The 17137-nt window shown below is 35.1% G+C and overlaps 2 protein-coding genes and 1 non-coding gene across 3 annotated transcripts; all 3 read right to left on the bottom strand.

Annotated features, from left to right (window-relative positions):
• Positions 1-1059: 1059 nt before the first annotated feature.
• On the bottom strand, positions 1060-7118 carry LOC139861404 (probable methyltransferase PMT23). The gene is made up of 8 exons (XM_071849788.1): positions 6515-7118; positions 2981-3130; positions 2478-2748; positions 2289-2399; positions 2045-2216; positions 1735-1962; positions 1430-1624; positions 1060-1340 (listed from the first exon to the last, which is right to left on the bottom strand). The coding sequence occupies exons 1-8, from the start codon at positions 7031-7033 to the stop codon at positions 1145-1147; spliced, it is 1842 nt and encodes a 613-aa protein (XP_071705889.1). The 5' UTR covers positions 7034-7118; the 3' UTR covers positions 1060-1144.
• Positions 7119-7304: 186 nt separating this feature from the next.
• Positions 7305-7377, bottom strand: TRNAK-CUU (transfer RNA lysine (anticodon CUU)). Its single transcript has one exon. It is a non-coding gene; the product is annotated as a tRNA-Lys (tRNA).
• A 664-nt stretch (positions 7378-8041) lies between these two features.
• On the bottom strand, positions 8042-10697 carry LOC139861888 (ferritin-2, chloroplastic-like). The gene is made up of 8 exons (XM_071850416.1): positions 10316-10697; positions 9318-9401; positions 9160-9220; positions 8973-9060; positions 8749-8810; positions 8569-8634; positions 8394-8457; positions 8042-8302 (listed from the first exon to the last, which is right to left on the bottom strand). The coding sequence occupies exons 1-8, from the start codon at positions 10606-10608 to the stop codon at positions 8253-8255; spliced, it is 768 nt and encodes a 255-aa protein (XP_071706517.1). The 5' UTR covers positions 10609-10697; the 3' UTR covers positions 8042-8252.
• Between the last annotated feature and the right edge of the window lie 6440 nt (positions 10698-17137).

Genomic DNA, 17137 nt, shown 5'->3' with positions numbered 1-17137 from the left:
TTGTGGGGGGCATTTCGTCACGTTAATAGCCGAGTACTTGGGGATTAAATGTGATGAAAGTCAGGTGATTAAAAAGTCAACATTGGAGGAGAGGGGTACCATTACTTATCGGGAGTATATCGAAGCGAAAGTTATAAATCATCAAGCTCGAAAAGAACCTAAAAAAGAGCAATCGGGCAATGGGAAGACCATAATTGAAATTTTGACTTGTGTGGAGCAGCATCAAAAGACTCTAAAGGAAATGATTGAGAAGGTCCGATTGCACCAGAAACAGAGTCTAATTGATCTCTCTAAGCTGAAATTGAAAAATTGTCCCGAGGAAAAAAGAAGCTGAAATGCAGTAGCAATCGCAATCTTTCCGTTTGAGGATTGAATGATCTTGTTGGCCCGATTGATTCTGATACGCGTTATTCATGTCTATATGGTGTGATACTGGTTTTTGAGGGCCTGGTTTAGATTTTCATTGGTTACTTTTTGTAAGACTTGCATCAATTCAATTGGTGGTTATGTCACAAATCCTAACTGCTAGTTTAGTGTTGGAGCTTGTCTAGAAGTTTCTTGACTGGATGCTTGTTAAAATTTCTGAAGATATTTATAAACTTGATGGAAAGACAAAAGTATCTTTTACTTAAATGTACATACACATCATATGAGTATGTAACTGCTAGGTAAACTTATGATGGTAGCAGTTAGCAAACAAAATCAATTTTTAACATCCAAATATTTACTTACCAAAATATAATGTTGTTCTGTTTTGTTTTTTTCAGAACAGGGGAGAAAAGCACATGGTTTGAATACAGGATATTCCTCAACTAATTGATACTTATAAAACATTCAAACTCGATGAAACTAGTAACCATCAACTTTAGTGGTTAAACCAAACCATGATTCTAATAACACCAAATACCATCTTCCTGTAGGGGTGGGTCCCATCCCATGTGTTTGATTACTTATATATTCATATTAAATTCGTTTATCCAGTCGAATTTAAGCATATAGCAACATATGAAATATATATGAATGTATTTACTACCATGAACATAAATTCGAACTGAAGGCAGCTGTAAATATATAAATTATAGTTTATATAGTACAACAAATTTCCGTTGGCGGTCAAATTTACCTTACATTCATCATATAAATTTTACCTTTCAGTTTTGGGACGCCAGAAACCTTTGTGACCAACAAGGAATCGTTTCTGGTGTAAGGTAGTCGACCAATTAAGTGAATGCATAATTGGTCTCAACTTGTTTATCATTTCTACAGTGTCTTCAACTATCACAACTCCACCTGGTCTTAATACGCGATCCATTTCGACTGCACCATCCAACATATCACACCTACAAATTTAAATGTTAACGCCATAACACATTAATTAATGTTACTTATTTCAGGAAGTAAAAACACAACTAGTATCAAAATTCTATACCTCTGTGTTAGGTTGCCAAAGAGAAAACTTGAATGTAAAAGATCATAAGTTCTTGGATACGTATTAAGTGATTCACACCAGTCATGATAGATACCAATCAGTCCTCGGTCAAATATTACAGGCAAAGTATCGGGTCCATCAACAGGGATGACATTCATCACCCACAGGGGTAAATCAGTCAAAGCAGCAGCAAACCTGTTCAAAATTTCAAACATGAAATTCACCCATTTTGACCCATTACCTAACCCACCCATTTTACCACATTAATGAGAAGCTAGAGTAAATGATAAGCATCTATAACTAACCCTCCATAACCAGCGTTCATATCCATCACGTTCCTCACACTTGACCAGTTTACACATAGCTCTCGTCGATAGACATTTGAAACAAGTTCAGCCCAATGTTTAGTATCCTCATGAAACATACGTTCGGATGAAAGACTTGAAGGTTTAGTTTTGAGCCTTTCAGGCCAAGGAGTAGGCCATGTATTCGTCATCCCGATTTCAGAAATACAACCATCTAGAGGTGTATACCTAAAAGAAAATTATAAAAATGATTATACTTATAATAAAGATGATACGTTTACTATAATGGTACTAACATGCTTTCATCTACCATGACGTTTTTGGCCGAATATTCTCATCACATATAGGTGGATTATTTTCTTTACGCGATTCATAACAGGATGAAGAAATAGGTTTCTCGTATATAACGAGTCCTATTCCAGATGAATCGAAACTTTTAGCTACGACCTTCCAACAAATTGATTTAGTGAGAGCTACCATGGCTGAAATAACCACACAAAACATTAATGAATAATATAAAAAATAATAAAAGTTTAACTATATGTTATACACACCGTCCCAGACTTTTTTATCTCTTTCGTCATCACGGTAGACTGGTGTAGCCGACCATATAAAAACTCCCCCGGGCCTTAAAACCCTGTTTAACTCCAACAATGGCTTTCCACCTAATATTACATCCATAAAAATTACAACAATTGAAAAGTCATAAAATTAAATAAAAATATATAAATAAATACCATTACCATATCCATCCCAGTGCACCCTGCAACGTGCACAGTGAATTAAGTCAAAGGCATTATCTGGAAAAGTCAACCTTTGTGTGCCAATTACTGAGAGGGTAGCAGGAATGCCTCGTTCGAGAGCAAATTGTATTTGAGCTTCGTGTTCGTCTTTTGGAGCAAATGACATTGTTATTACATCTTTGTCAAGCAAATAACCGCCAAAACTAGCAACACCACAACCAACATCGAGAATCACTCGTGTACGCTTCCCCCAACCAATTTTAGGAAGATTCTAGAAGAAAAAAAGAAACAATAAAGCATCAAGCAACACTCATTAATAAGGAAGCATAATGTATAACATTCATTAATAAATGCATCAGCTTAACACCATAAGCCCTCTTATAGTTTATTATATGCATTTGCTTAGTACCATAAAATTAGTGTACTATCAATTTTGACCCATGTTGTTTTTGATAGGCACCAAAGGAAGTAATTAAGGTAAGTTGATAGTAAAAAAGTGATACCTTTTCTATGTATTGGATGTAATGATCAACTCCTTCCTTAAATTGAGTACCACCTCCAGGAAAAAGAAGATAATCACCTGATCTTTTCACCCAGTTTTGTTCCTTCTTGTATTCGACAAGCTTAAGGTGCGGAACATTGTCAAACCATATCTGCAAATGGCAGAACAATATATTACCTTACAAAATTTATTAACAATAGAAGTACCAGAGAGCAAATATGTACCAAATCGTAATTGTGTTAAAAGTACAATTTTGTTATGAACATCAAGAAAATAAATATTATAAACAGATAAAAAAACAATACTCTGCAGCTACATTAAGCCAACATTTAATAACATTTACACATTGCAGAAATTAACCCAATACTTAACCCAGTAAGGTTGCCCACCCTAGTAGCTTAAAGAATGAAAACCTTCTCCGTTTACCAGTTTACATGGCAGAAACTACTAATGAGTACATAAAAGTAAATGCCATACGAACCAGTTTACATGACAGAAAATATTACTCACACCTAAACATCAATTAGTACATAAAAGTCAATGCCATACGTGTTGGTTTATTTTGGCTAGTAGAAGATATGTTTATCCCACATTGGTGGGAGGAAGATGTGAAGGGTGAGTGACTTGGTTATATAAGAGGGGCTAAGTCTTCATTCCAAATCGCACCAATCAATACACTTTAAGTATTTGATTATTTCTTTCTTTCTTACCCTTGTTTGAGAGTTGTATTAGTTAAATATTTTGGAGAGTGTAGTTGGCTTAAGAGAGTCGTCTATATCATTGTAACAATTTGTGATATAGTGTATTTCTCTCTTTGGGGGCCGGTGGTTTTTCTCCTGTTTTGGAGTTTCCACGTTAAATCTTGTGTTGTGTATTGTTTTTATTTCTTTACTATTATTGTTGGGCTGGGTGGTGGGAATTAGTGAGGCCGTAATTTCCCAACAACTGGTATCAGAGCGTCAGGTTTGACGAGGGTCTCGGTTATAGGAGTCGGAGTATGCTCTGTGGTTGCCACGGGAGTGGATCGTCCACATCAGAAACGAGTTCTATTGATCATATAGGGTATCTGGTTAGACAATATTTTTTTTCTGATTCGTATTAATAGTTGGATTTGTTAGTGGCGAGTTGTGGATTTCCGATTTAAAGGGTCCTGGCTACCTGCTACATCTTTTGGCTATTCGAAACGTGAGCAAAATCAGAGAAAGTGTTGTTTATAGGATACGGATACGATGTCGAAGTTCAGTCCAATGAGGTTTGATGTTGAGAAATTTGATGGGAGGATCAATTTTGGCTTATGGCAGGTTCAAGTCAAGGATGTGTTGATTCAGTCTGGTTTACACAAGGCTTTGAAGGGTAAACCCACCCTTGTTCCTGGCAGTGATTCTAGCAGTAAGTTCGATGAAGAAGAATGGGATGATATGGATTTGAGGGCAGCAAGTGCGATTCGTTTGTGTCTTGCAAAGAACGTGCTTGCAAATGTGCACGGGTTATCAACGGCAAAGGAGCTTTGGGTTAAACTAGAGCAGTTGTACCAGGGCAAGGGCATCTCAAATCGGTTGTGTCTTAAAGAACAATTTCATACTCTGCGTATGGATGGGGGTTCAAAGATTTCAGATCATCTAAGTATTCTTAATGGTATTGTTTCAGAACTTGAAGCTATTGGAGTTAAAGTGGATGATGAAGATAAAGCTTTGAGGTTGATATTATCTTTGTCATCTTCTTATGAACACATGAAACCTATTTTGATGTATGGGAAAGAAACTCTGAAGTTTGAAGACGTTACTAGCAAGCTCCTATCCGAGGAGAAAAGACTGGAAGGTAACGGGGTCTCGTCATCAGGAGATACGATAGTGTTGTGTTCGGATAGGCGAAAGAGAAACTCTGGGAAGAATCTGGTATGCTGGAGGTGCGGGAAGACTGGACATGTAAGGGTTAATTGTCCCGGTGGAGCTAATCCGGCAAATGGCTCCAAAGACGCTAACATTGTCTCCGTTGTTACGGAGAGTGACGAATTCCTCTGAAGTCACGTCATCCTCATGGTGTGTCCGCGCCACCATGAAAAGGGATATTCGTTAGCGGTTCCACAAATTGTACATGGGCATTGGTTTGGCGTTGATGCAAGGTGTGTGATGGAAACTGATGTTGTAGCTGATGAAACTTTCGGGAAAGCCAAACAAGGAAGTTGCACCATAAAGTTTCAGCTGGTTGTTCAACAACATGTGCCGAGGTGAAATGCTTGGAATGTGATATTCTAAGTGCTATACTCTTAATGGTGGAGTATGATAATTCTTGTTAAGAGTTATGATTGTCTGTGATGACAATGATTGTCGGTTTAGACAATGTTCGATGAAGATGCAAGTTTTGTCTCTTGGGAGATAATGTCAACGGCATGAAGATGAGGATCTTGAAGTTGTCGTCGAGGAAGCGTCTACATCGGTTATCCTTGCAATGTGGAAGCATGGTTATCTTCTTCTATCCAAAAGGTGAAGATTTGTTGGTTTATTTTGGCTAGTAGAAGATATGTTTATCCCACATTGGTGGGAGGAGGGGTGAGTGACTTGGTTATATAAGAGGGGCTAAGTCTTCATTCCAAATCGCACCAATCAATACACTTTAAGTATTTGATTATTTCTTTCTTTCTTACCCTTGTTTGAGAGTTGTATTAGTTAAATATTTTGGAGAGTGTAGTTGGCTTAAGAGAGTCGTCTATATTATTGTAACAATTTGTGATATAGTGTATTTCTCTCTTTGGGGGCCGGTGGTTTTTCTCCTGTTTTGGAGTTTCCACGTTAAATCTTGTGTTGTGTATTGTTTTTATTTCTTTACTATTATTGTTGGGCTGGGTGGTGGGAATTAGTGATGCCGTAATTTCCCAACAATACGAAATGAGCAAGCTTATTTCGGATAATGTGCAAAGAGGAGACCAAATTTTACGTTACGCATAGTTTTCCAATTTATGCCATGTTAAATAAATAAACAATCTTTATTGCTTTTGCCAATATAAAGGTTGAGATTATAATAACTATAACTAGTAACTACTTCGTATTATAAAAAGAATACGAATCTACCTCCCTCAGTGGCAGTAACTAATGTATTACAATAAGCTAACCTGTTCGTGCAGGACTCTTGTTTATGTATTCATAAAGTTAACTTAATACCACATGACTCTTGCTTTAATAATAAATTTTGTCCACACACCCATCTGCATAAAATTTTGTGCCACTGCAGGTCTATTTATTTATTTATTTATTTATTCAATCAATACGTTTAACAACCTTGATTTACAAATCAACATATAAACCTTAACAACATCCAAATTCTTTTATACAACAATTTCATTAACAAAAAATTATATATCTATGTAACACTAAGATACAAATATTCATATCACATATTATTCATACATTAATATACCAAAGTAGCAATCTCACAGTTCAACTCCAACTACTAAAACTGAACTTTTAAAAAACCATATATAAGATTCTGTAACTATAAAATTAGTAAATACAAAACCTTACCAAAGCAGCAATCTCACCATGTCTCTACTCTTCGGCCACGAAACCGGCACTTTGTATCCATCAGGCAACGGAATCAAACAATGAGGATTAGGTTTAGGGCAATGGCGTTCTCTATGTTCCATATGTCTTCTCGATCTTAACTTTTTAATCACTTTCCAGTTATCCAAACACGGTATGTAATCCACCGCCAAAGGACCTGGACACGCCTCCCATTTGTATACCATATCCTCCACACTATTATCATCAATTTTAGTAGTAGTATTAATATTAATTATAATAATATTATTCACGCTATTATTATTGTTATCATCACTAACGATGATATCACGATCTATATCTGTATCGATATTTGTATTTGAAAGTGTATTTGGTAGGTTACTGGTGGTGATGTTTTGAATAGGTAGACGGTAGCGAGGAGGTGGTTGTGAAGTGTTGGTGGTTAATATGAAAACGGTGACGAATATGAGTATGAGAACGAGGGATGCAATGAATGGATAACGGCGTTGATGAAAGAGACTGTGAACGGAGATAGCCATCGATGACGGTGGTTAAGTTAGGGTTTCCGATCTCTCCGGTGAACAGAAGAAAACACAGAGTGTGAACGAGTGTTTATTTGGGGGTTTCGGGAAACTGAGATAGCGGTAAATAGTGTGGATGGATTTAAAATGCAGTTAACATGTCGTATGATTGATAAGTGGGGCCTAGAATCGGATTCTGATGATTTGAGATTTTGACACGTGTAATAGTTTGACGGTGAGGATCGATGATGCATTGGGTACCTGAAAAATTTTTGAAGAAAAAAAATGTCGCCCACCGTGGGGCTCGAACCCACGACCACAAGGTTAAGAGCCTTGCGCTCTACCAACTGAGCTAGACGGGCTGTTATTGTTCTTTCAACAGGTTCATTAATCACATACTCCTTAATATACTTAATGAAAGGCAGGCAAGAGCAACACAGAAAGGATGAAAGGTCTAGTGAAGAGATTCTTCAAAATGTGTTCTTTTATAAGCTTGAAAGAATCATGATTTGATATCAAGAACAAGACTCTTAAAATAATTTTCAACATGTCATTTTATCAAGGTGTCTTTGTGTGTTGCTTATTAATTATTTGTGATACTTAATTCAACTCTGATAAAGACAATTGGTCTTGTGTGGCCTTCCATGTTTTTCTAGTTTCAAATTCGTGTACGATTTAAAATGCATATATGCTCACCCGAAAATTGTTGTTTACCTAAGAAATAGATGTTAACATGGTAACAAGCTTTCTAACGTTGGACCATCTTTATTCATTTTTCTTTGATAAATGAATAGTAGTAGTTCTTTATGTTAAAAAAAAATACGAATATATACATTGGTATGAGGACAACACAGATAACCGTACTCATAAGTCAACCGTATCTGGTGCCACCTCTTGAACAGTTCAAATATAAACTAATGATTTGATCAGATGATTGTACCTCCACCTGCCCATTTTTGGCATATTTAACCATTTTTTAAGCATTTTCTTTTAAAAGATGCAAGACTATGGTCGGTTCTTGAACCAAATATATATTTATTCAATACTGAGTTCAAAACGGGATTCTTACAATTGAACCAAACATAGCAGGGGAATAGACAACTGTACAACCAGCCTCCATATGTTGCACTTAACATCAACCAAAATGTTTAAGGCTACTAATATCTTTGATTTTACCTCCTAATGATCACAAGACATCACCATATATATAACTGTCGAAACAGATCACTTCACATTATCAAACAGCAGCACCTTCGTGTAGGAGCATCTGATCAAAATGCCAAACTCCTGATATTTCAAAAAAAAAAAAAAAAAATTATGTCAGCAACTGTATGAACAATGTCTTCCATTTCAATTAAGACACATTTAGGAAGTTTACCATGTCCTTTTCCGACTCGTCTTAGCTGAGCAACATATTCAGATATTTTCTTAATCGCCTCAACCTTTTAACAAAAGCGAAAATAAAATCAGCTTCCCCTTGAGCAAGAAGCAAAAAAACACACAACAATATTACTGAATTTCATTATTTATAGTAGTGGCAGCTGCATTTCTACCTGTTCACCCAAGAACTCGCTTTCAATAAAATCAGCTAAATCCACATCACCGTTCTTGTTGGCCACCTGCTTCCATCAAATAATTCAGAAACTCATATCCCACTTTTCCACGAGCTTATTATTAATGCTTTTAATTGGTTTACTAGTGAGCATACAAACATATCCAAAAGTATGTCATACCGCATGTACGTGTAGAAGTTTCTCATTTGTCAGTTTCTCCAGTGACAATGCAAGTTCCATGGCTGCAATAAACATATAAAAGTAAAAGGATTTTTTCAATAGGTCCATATCATTAATAGTTAAAAACAGCAAGGAAAATATGAGATCTAACTGAATGTATCTGTAGCATTCACAGAATGCGTAATCAATCATATATAACACAGAAGAAATTATACACAACTTACCATAAAGTGCATCTCCTTTCTCTGCATGATCAAACTCCGACAATGGCATCAATATAGATTGCAGCTTCACCTTCCCACCGCGCTTGTTCTGTAAACAAATAGAGAAATCATAGTATGTATTAGTCAACAACAATAACGCAAATTATGCATCGGGTTTTCAAACATCACGAGGGAAACTATAGATCACCTGGTATTCCATTAACAACTCAGCATGTTCCCTTTCCTCTACACTTGACTCCTTGAAGAACCTACAAGGATTCATATACCAGATTCGCATCAAACATTTCTCACAATTTGTAGATTCAACTCTGTTAATACAAATGCCGAGTGACTGTAGTAACTTACTTGGCTAAACCCTTGAGAGCAACATTGTCCCTATCAAAGTATGCGTACATAGCATGGTATACATATGAAACATTGTACTCGACACTGAAAGGATCACAAAAAAATAAAATCATCATTACAAACAAGTACAAAGTCACCATCGAATTTATCTTTTAACATACACGATATGTTATTATGTTATATATATTCATAAGACCTGATAAAACATGCATATATATCATATATCATATATATTTATAACTACAACCAGGGGTGGTTTTTAATGGGGACAGGCGGGGGCAGCCGCCCTCAGTGGATTTGCAATTTTCAGTGTAAAATTTTTGGATTTTTCGACTTTGCTCCAGTGGATTTTTTTTTGCCCCAAAACCTACATATTTTGCCCCAAAACCTTTAAATTTTGCCCATAAATCTTCAAATTTTACCCCAAAACCTTCAAATTTTGTCCACAAATGTTAAAATTTTGCCCAAAAACCTCCATAATTTGCTTAAAAACCTCCATTTTTTGCCCCAAAATCTCCATATTTTGCCCAAAAAATTGTCACGGTTTTATAATTTTTTTTGACCCCGGTGACTTGGAATCCTGATACTGCCACTGACTACAACATAAATTCTACTAGAACTTGTATCAAACAGCTACATGCATACATCATTTATGCATTATATCAATTAAACTAGTCATTATCGTTGTATCTGACTGTAATTACATGAGATATATAAATATATATCTACAGCTTATGTTCTCCTATCATGTGTGCATCATTCATAATATAACACGGAGTATAAATAAAAGCACATCAAATATGAATAAAATTTACAATTGAGCATATAACTACACCATTCTCCTAGTAATTTTATCAAACACCTATCATGCGTACATCATTTACACCATAGAAATCAATAAATACTCATTAATTGTGATTAGAACTTCAAGTAAACAATATTCGCATACGAATCAAAACAAATTGAAGAAGTGAAAACAATTATCAAAGAAAACTTGCTTAATCTGTTCATTAATGACGGCTTCAGATTCATCAGTGAACTTTTGACGAGCAAGTGACTGTTGAGGAACGGTAGGAACAAGATTGAGCTCTTTTTTAACCTCTTCAAACGGCTCAAACACAACGCCTGTAATCGGCCGGCTATTTGACGATCCGCCTTTCGCAGCCGCACAAACAATCGCCGGAGAACGAGAAACAGAGGACACTGATAGCATAGAGCCGAAGATATTCTCGCCTGTGCCGGCTGTGGCTCCAGTAGGTAAGAAGGTAGCCGGTGGAGCTCTGAGAAGCATGATTTTAGAGAGAGAAAATAAGTAATTAGAAAAAGGTTGAATGGGGAGAACAAAGGAAATAGGAAAACGGTTATTTGAGTGAATTAGCTGTAGATTTGGATGCCACGTGGATGGGTGTATCAACGAGCCCGTAGGGACTCGGTTATGACCAGATTATGAGTTATGACTTATTGCTCTTGATTTGCTAGTTCCAAACTTCCAGGTCTGGTCATAACAACAAAATCGTCGGTAAGGATTTGCGTTTTTCGATGATAATCGAAATTTACCGGTCGTAAAAATACCCTCGTAATTTGTAGAAAAAGATCGTGTCTTGCAAGTGACCAAAAGACTTTAGGTCGCGACTAAAATATCCTGGTCATAGACATACGCAAAGGCAATTTGCAAGATCCGAATATTTTTTTCCGATTTGTGAATAACATGAATTTTCTGGTAATAACCGATATATTTCAATTCGAAACCTAAAAACTTTTGATCATGACCGGATAACACAGGCCATTCACAAATCGCAAAAGAATATTGTGTCTTAGACACAGAGATTCTGACCTGAAAATTTTCAGATCCTACTTGAAAAGTTTCGATCATGACACAGAAATTCTGGCAGTTCACAAATTGCAAAGTCCATTGGCATATGCAATTTTTCCATGAGGCCTTTATTGCGAACTTTTATTAAGGGTAAATTGTTATAGTACCTCTCATAAAAAGTGTTTTGATTAACATCACTAAATTCAATTTCTCAATTTGTCTCTAATTTTGTGTCCGTGTGTATTTTGATGAAATGGAAATACATTTGACAAATTTAGCCTTAAAATTTAAGGTAAGTGATTACTTATGTTTTTGATTTTGAGATTTGGTTGCTTAAATGTTGTTAGATGTTAAAAGTGCATGTATTAAATGTGTTACTAGCATCACTAGCTTCAATTTGGTATGTAGGTTGACATGGAAAAGCTTCATAATCATAATTGTTAAATTTGTGATTTTGAATTAGGGTTTGATAGAAGTAAAACGGACTTTTAATGCATTGAATGCTTTGCAATGTTATTTGTAAGTGTTTGATAGTATTGTATGCGTGATTACCTACGAAACGGCGTATTATATGTGTGTAGTAAGTTCCCGAATCATCTTATGTGTTTTACGAACTTGAAACCTTGATAACGAGCTTTAAATGATCAATCGACGAGAATTCGATTATTGTAAATGATGTTTTTTTTTTTATAAAAAAGTGTTTAGTTGTATTCCTTGTTAAATTACCTTTCCAACGATATAAGATACGTGTTTTGAGTGTTTTCGGTTCTTGATTTATGTTTGAAAGAAGTTTGGCTCGACACTTGGAAAAATTCAGCATTTCAGCACCTGGAGGACCCAAATTGCGGCCGTAACCCAAGCCATTGCGGCCGTAACCCACGCCATTACGGCCGTAACCCACGCCATTGCGACCGTAACATTTTGGTCTGTCCAAAATTGTCATTTTTCGTTTAATTCTAACTATGCTACGCACCTCCGATTAACATGAAACTTGTTCTAATATGCTCATATATGATTATTAGACTTAGAAAAATAGTTCGGGACCCGACCCGAACGTGTTGACTTTTTCGTTGACTTTGACTTGACCAAAGTTGACTTTTGCCCAAACTTAACCAAATACTTATGCAATCATTCTAACATGCTTTTATCTTTGTATCTTGCATGAAACTTGACAAGTTGACTCACATGCTATATTTATCGAGTCGTAACGAGCCATAGGACTAATTGAGCACTTTGACCAATCGTGTTTACCGTTATTGATACAACCTACTTGTTTAGGTCAAGACTAGCAATTGTCCTTGTACACGTTTACTTGTGAAGTACTTTATTACTCGTGCACTCAAGGTGAGATCATAGTCCCACTTTTACTCTTTTAAACTTACATTTGGGATGAGAAAACATAAACATTTCATTTTACAAAGTGAACACAAGTATGAAAACAAACATTCTACATACGAGTTAGAACAAAATCCTCAATTCGATTATCATTAGTTACACTTACCGGGTGTAAGCGAGAACTTATATTGTATGACCATATGAATTTGACAAACCCTCATTCGGACGGTTCGCTACCGTTACTTCGGATGAAATATATTTTCGAGAAACAGTGTATATTCTAACACTATTGTGATGGAGTTCTATGAAAGGAAAGTTAAGCCTTGATATTTGGGTGCTCGTGATAACAATTTTTGGAATGGTTTACTATTATTGAAATGTTATAAATCTTGTGGTTCATTTTACTTACTCACTTACTTACTTAAACCTATGATTTCACCAACGTTTTCGTTGACAGATTTCTATGTTCTTCTCAGGTTTTTGAACGATATGTGATACATGCTTCCACTCATTATTTTGATACTTGCATGGGATGTCGAGTATATATGCATTTATGGAGCGTCTTTTGGCTACTTTTAAATTGTGTCTCATAGGTTTCATTGGCACTTATAACGTAACTTGTGGTTGAACTATTCTTGTAAACTTTGAAACAATCTTTACATTTGAAATGAATGCGACATACTTTTGGTCAAACGTTGTTTTAAAAACTTATGACCACGTAACGGGACCAAAGTAGACGGCGCCGTCAATGACGTTTTTGTCGGGTCGCTACAGATGGTATCAGAGCGTTGGTTGTAGGGAGTTAGAGTTCATTGGTGTCGATCCTGAGTCATAGGGTACATTAGTGAGTCTAGACTACAACCGGCATATAGACTAGAAGTAGGAATTACTTGACTACTTGTGCATTTATACTCGAACTCTTCTATTCCCATCTAAGTTTTATTCCATCTAAGTCTCACGTTGTTTAATTTGATTGACACGCCACCTTGACTATATGGAATAATGTCGAATGCACATATGAATCAGGGTAATATAATTTCCGGGATTATATTACGGTGACTCATATGAACGTTCCGACATTATGACATAAAGAATTTAAGGCGAGTCAAGGAAAATCTTCTCTCTATCATAATTCCATATCACGGTTAGTATTATTGAGGATACTAATCAACGATATTCTTGTGTTTTCAAGGAACAATGGCTCACCAAGGTCAACACAATACTCCTCCCGAAACTCTAGAACAAGCTCTTTGATGTTATGCGAGGTGTATACGAAATAGTTATATTTTTATTGTGAAATACTATTAAATACGATACAATTTTACACAAGTTATTTATTTATTTATAGAGTGGATATACCTAAACCTTGCTACAACACTATAGGCAGTGTACCTAATCGTAAAGTAGTGTAGTTTTTAGTAAGTCCGGTTCGTTCCGCAGGGAGCTAGCCAAGTTTAACGCTATATTTTTAAACTATATATATAAATATATATATATATATATATATATATATATATATATATATATATATATATATATATATATATATATATATATATATATATAAGTAGTATTATTATTATTATAAAAAGGGGGGTTTTTACCGTTTAGTGACCGGTTTGTCGATTTTATGTCTTAAGTTGCAATTAAAACCTAATGTAAAATATTAAATATAAATACAACTTAATTTAAAGCGTAAAGTAAATGACGATAAATAAAAATGCGATAATTAAAAGTGCGATAAATAAAATGACGGTAAATAAATTTGCAATAATTAAAAGTACGATAATTAAAAATGCGATAAGATATAAAATAAAGGAATTATGCTTATTTAAACTTCCGTAATCATGATGTTCGACGTGTTGATTTTAATTTATTACCATGGGTTAATTGTCCTTTGTCCCGGATTATTCAATATGTCCATACAGTTTTTGTCCATAACAGTCCATCAGTCATAAATATAAAGTGCGAGTGTCCTCGTCAAATTATCCTTATACCCGAAGTCAAATATTCCAACTAATTGGGAACTTAAACTGTAATAAGGTTTTAATACATTGTTAATGATTACACCAGGTTATCGACTGTGTGCAATCCAAAGTTTTAATACTTTATTATCAATTACACCAAGTGTCCTTGTATGTAATCCACCCCTGTTTTAATGAGTCCATTGACTATTAATCCATTCCCGTGTCCGGTTAAATGAACGATTATTAGTACTTATAAATATCCCGCCCATCGTGTCCGATCGAGTGTATATGGTTATTTATAGATACGTCAAATTGTAAATCTCTATATTAAATTAACGAACTATCATTCAGTTAAACAAATATAAAGCCCATTAATAGCCCATAGTCTAATTTCCACAAGTGTCGGTCTTTTGTCCAAACCCCAATTATGGTACAAAGCCCAATTACCCCGTCTTTAATATTTAGCCCAACATCATGATTACTTCGATTTAAATAAGCATAATAATAACTTAGCTACGAGACATTAATTTAAAAAGGTTGAACATAACTTACAATGAGTATTAATCGCGTAGAGTTACACGGACAGAATTTCGACTTACAAACTTAAAACATTCGCCACTATAACCTTATTATTATTAACTTAAAATTAAAATTAAAATTATAAAATAAATATAAATATATATTGAGAGAGTAAGAGATAGAAAAAGATGTGTTAAATTCGGCCAGAATTCGCGAAATTTATAGGACTTGACATGCTACAGTGTGCCATGCGACCGCATGAATTTTCTTCCTCCAGGCCATGCGATCGCATGGCCGTCATTTCCTGGTCACGTTGAATTTTAAACGTGGGCTACTCGTATTTATTTACTATATAATATAATATATATAATTTTATATAATTATATATATATATATATATATATATATATATATATATATATATATATATATATATATATATATATATATATATTATATTATATTCTTATACTCCGTTGACTTGTAATTTTAGGCCCGTTGCGTCGCGCGTTGATAGTTGGTTCATGTCCCAGTTCCGGATTTTCGAACGTCTTTTTGTACGATTTAATATCTTGTACTTTGCGTTTTGCGGCTCGTACTCTTGTAACTTTTAGACGTTTCTCATCAATAAATTGAACCACTTTGATTGTACTTTGTACTTTTTAGCGTTTTGGTCATTTGCGTCTTCAAATCATCGAATCTGTCTTTTGTCTTCACCTTTTAATATTTAAACGAATATCAATTGTAAATAGAACAATTGCAACTAAAAGCTTGTCTTTCTTGAAGGATAATGCTATGAAATATATGTTCGCTTTTAGCATTATCAAATATTTCCACACTTGAGCGTTGCTTGTCCTCAAGCAATATAGAACTTGAATAAAACTTTACTAGAATCACTTCTTTATTCTTCACACTTTGTACATCAGTGATTTTAATATGGCGGTATGAACAATGATAGTAACGATGTGGATTACAGTCCCACATGACTATAAACATTTAGATCCTTTAAGAAAATTAGATCTTTATGAAAAAATTTGATCTTTTGAAAATTCCATCTAGCTTTTACCCTAGATAGTTTTCCGGAGTAACCCTTCACTGGTGTTTGCGAAATTGTTTTTGTGGGTTTTGTGGGTTTCAGATTTGAAAATTTTAGCTCAAAACTTATGGTTTTGTGTCACCCACTTTCTAACCTTGTATTGGGAAAGCAACACGTCCAGTATACTTGCTCCGTATATTACCTTTTGGTAAACTACCGTCCGGTTGTAAAGAAAAGCATTGAACAAGCAACTGTTAAGGCAATGTCTCGTGACATGCTTTTAATTATGGTCTATATCGTGTCGGATGCAATTACTATCCTTTGTAGGAGCAATAGTAAAGATCACCATATAATTTTTCGGTCTGGCACACGGTCCTGTCTTCGACCATGCTATGCAACCACCGTTCTTACGGTTGACACCCGATTTGGTTCAGGTGACCTAATGAATTCCGGTGAATTCTTAGGATTTTACGTTCAATGGTAATGAAAGCATTAAAAATGAGCTTTCAGAAAACAAATCGGTTTGTAATTTGATCAAAGTATTTTCTCGTTCAAGCTCGAGTTTAGATATCATCGAATTTCATGAGTTTGTAATTCTCAATCTTTAAGGTCAATCTCAAAGATTGAGTGATATCAGGCTTAAAAGCTGATTTTTAATCTTTAAGGAGATTATCCTTTCTGGGGATCTGATTCATTAGTCTTATAAGCTAATTTGCACGGTGCCCCCCATTGTACGAGACAGATCCTCTCATGGTTAGGATAAGTCTGACCACTTGGCGACCCTGTTTGATGCTGAGGTCCGTGGATTTCCAGCTGATTTTCGAGAAAACTTTTCAAGGTTTTTCGTAGACTCTACAACTGGTCTGGACGACAACTTCCTGACCTAAATCAAGAAGCGCGTGTCTTTTTCTTGGAAGACTTTACTTCCTTTTAAATTCTATTAAAATAAACTGGGTAAAACTTATTAATATCGTCCAAAATAAAAGTATCTTCAATTATTTGTACAAAAATATGTGATATATGTTCTAAATAACTTGGTAAATTTTTCTCACACTTGGCTTTTATTTTCCTTTCTTTGCCTTTTTATTCTCCTCTATTCCATTTTAAATGAATTCAAGCGTTTTGGGTTGTTTCTCAATTTATGTCCTTT

Source organism: Rutidosis leptorrhynchoides, chromosome 8 (genome assembly GCF_046630445.1).
Source record: "Rutidosis leptorrhynchoides isolate AG116_Rl617_1_P2 chromosome 8, CSIRO_AGI_Rlap_v1, whole genome shotgun sequence".
Lineage (NCBI taxonomy): Eukaryota > Viridiplantae > Streptophyta > Magnoliopsida > Asterales > Asteraceae > Rutidosis > Rutidosis leptorrhynchoides.
The sequence above is the reverse complement of the archived record's forward strand: the minus strand, read 5'-3'. Positions and strand labels throughout refer to the sequence as shown.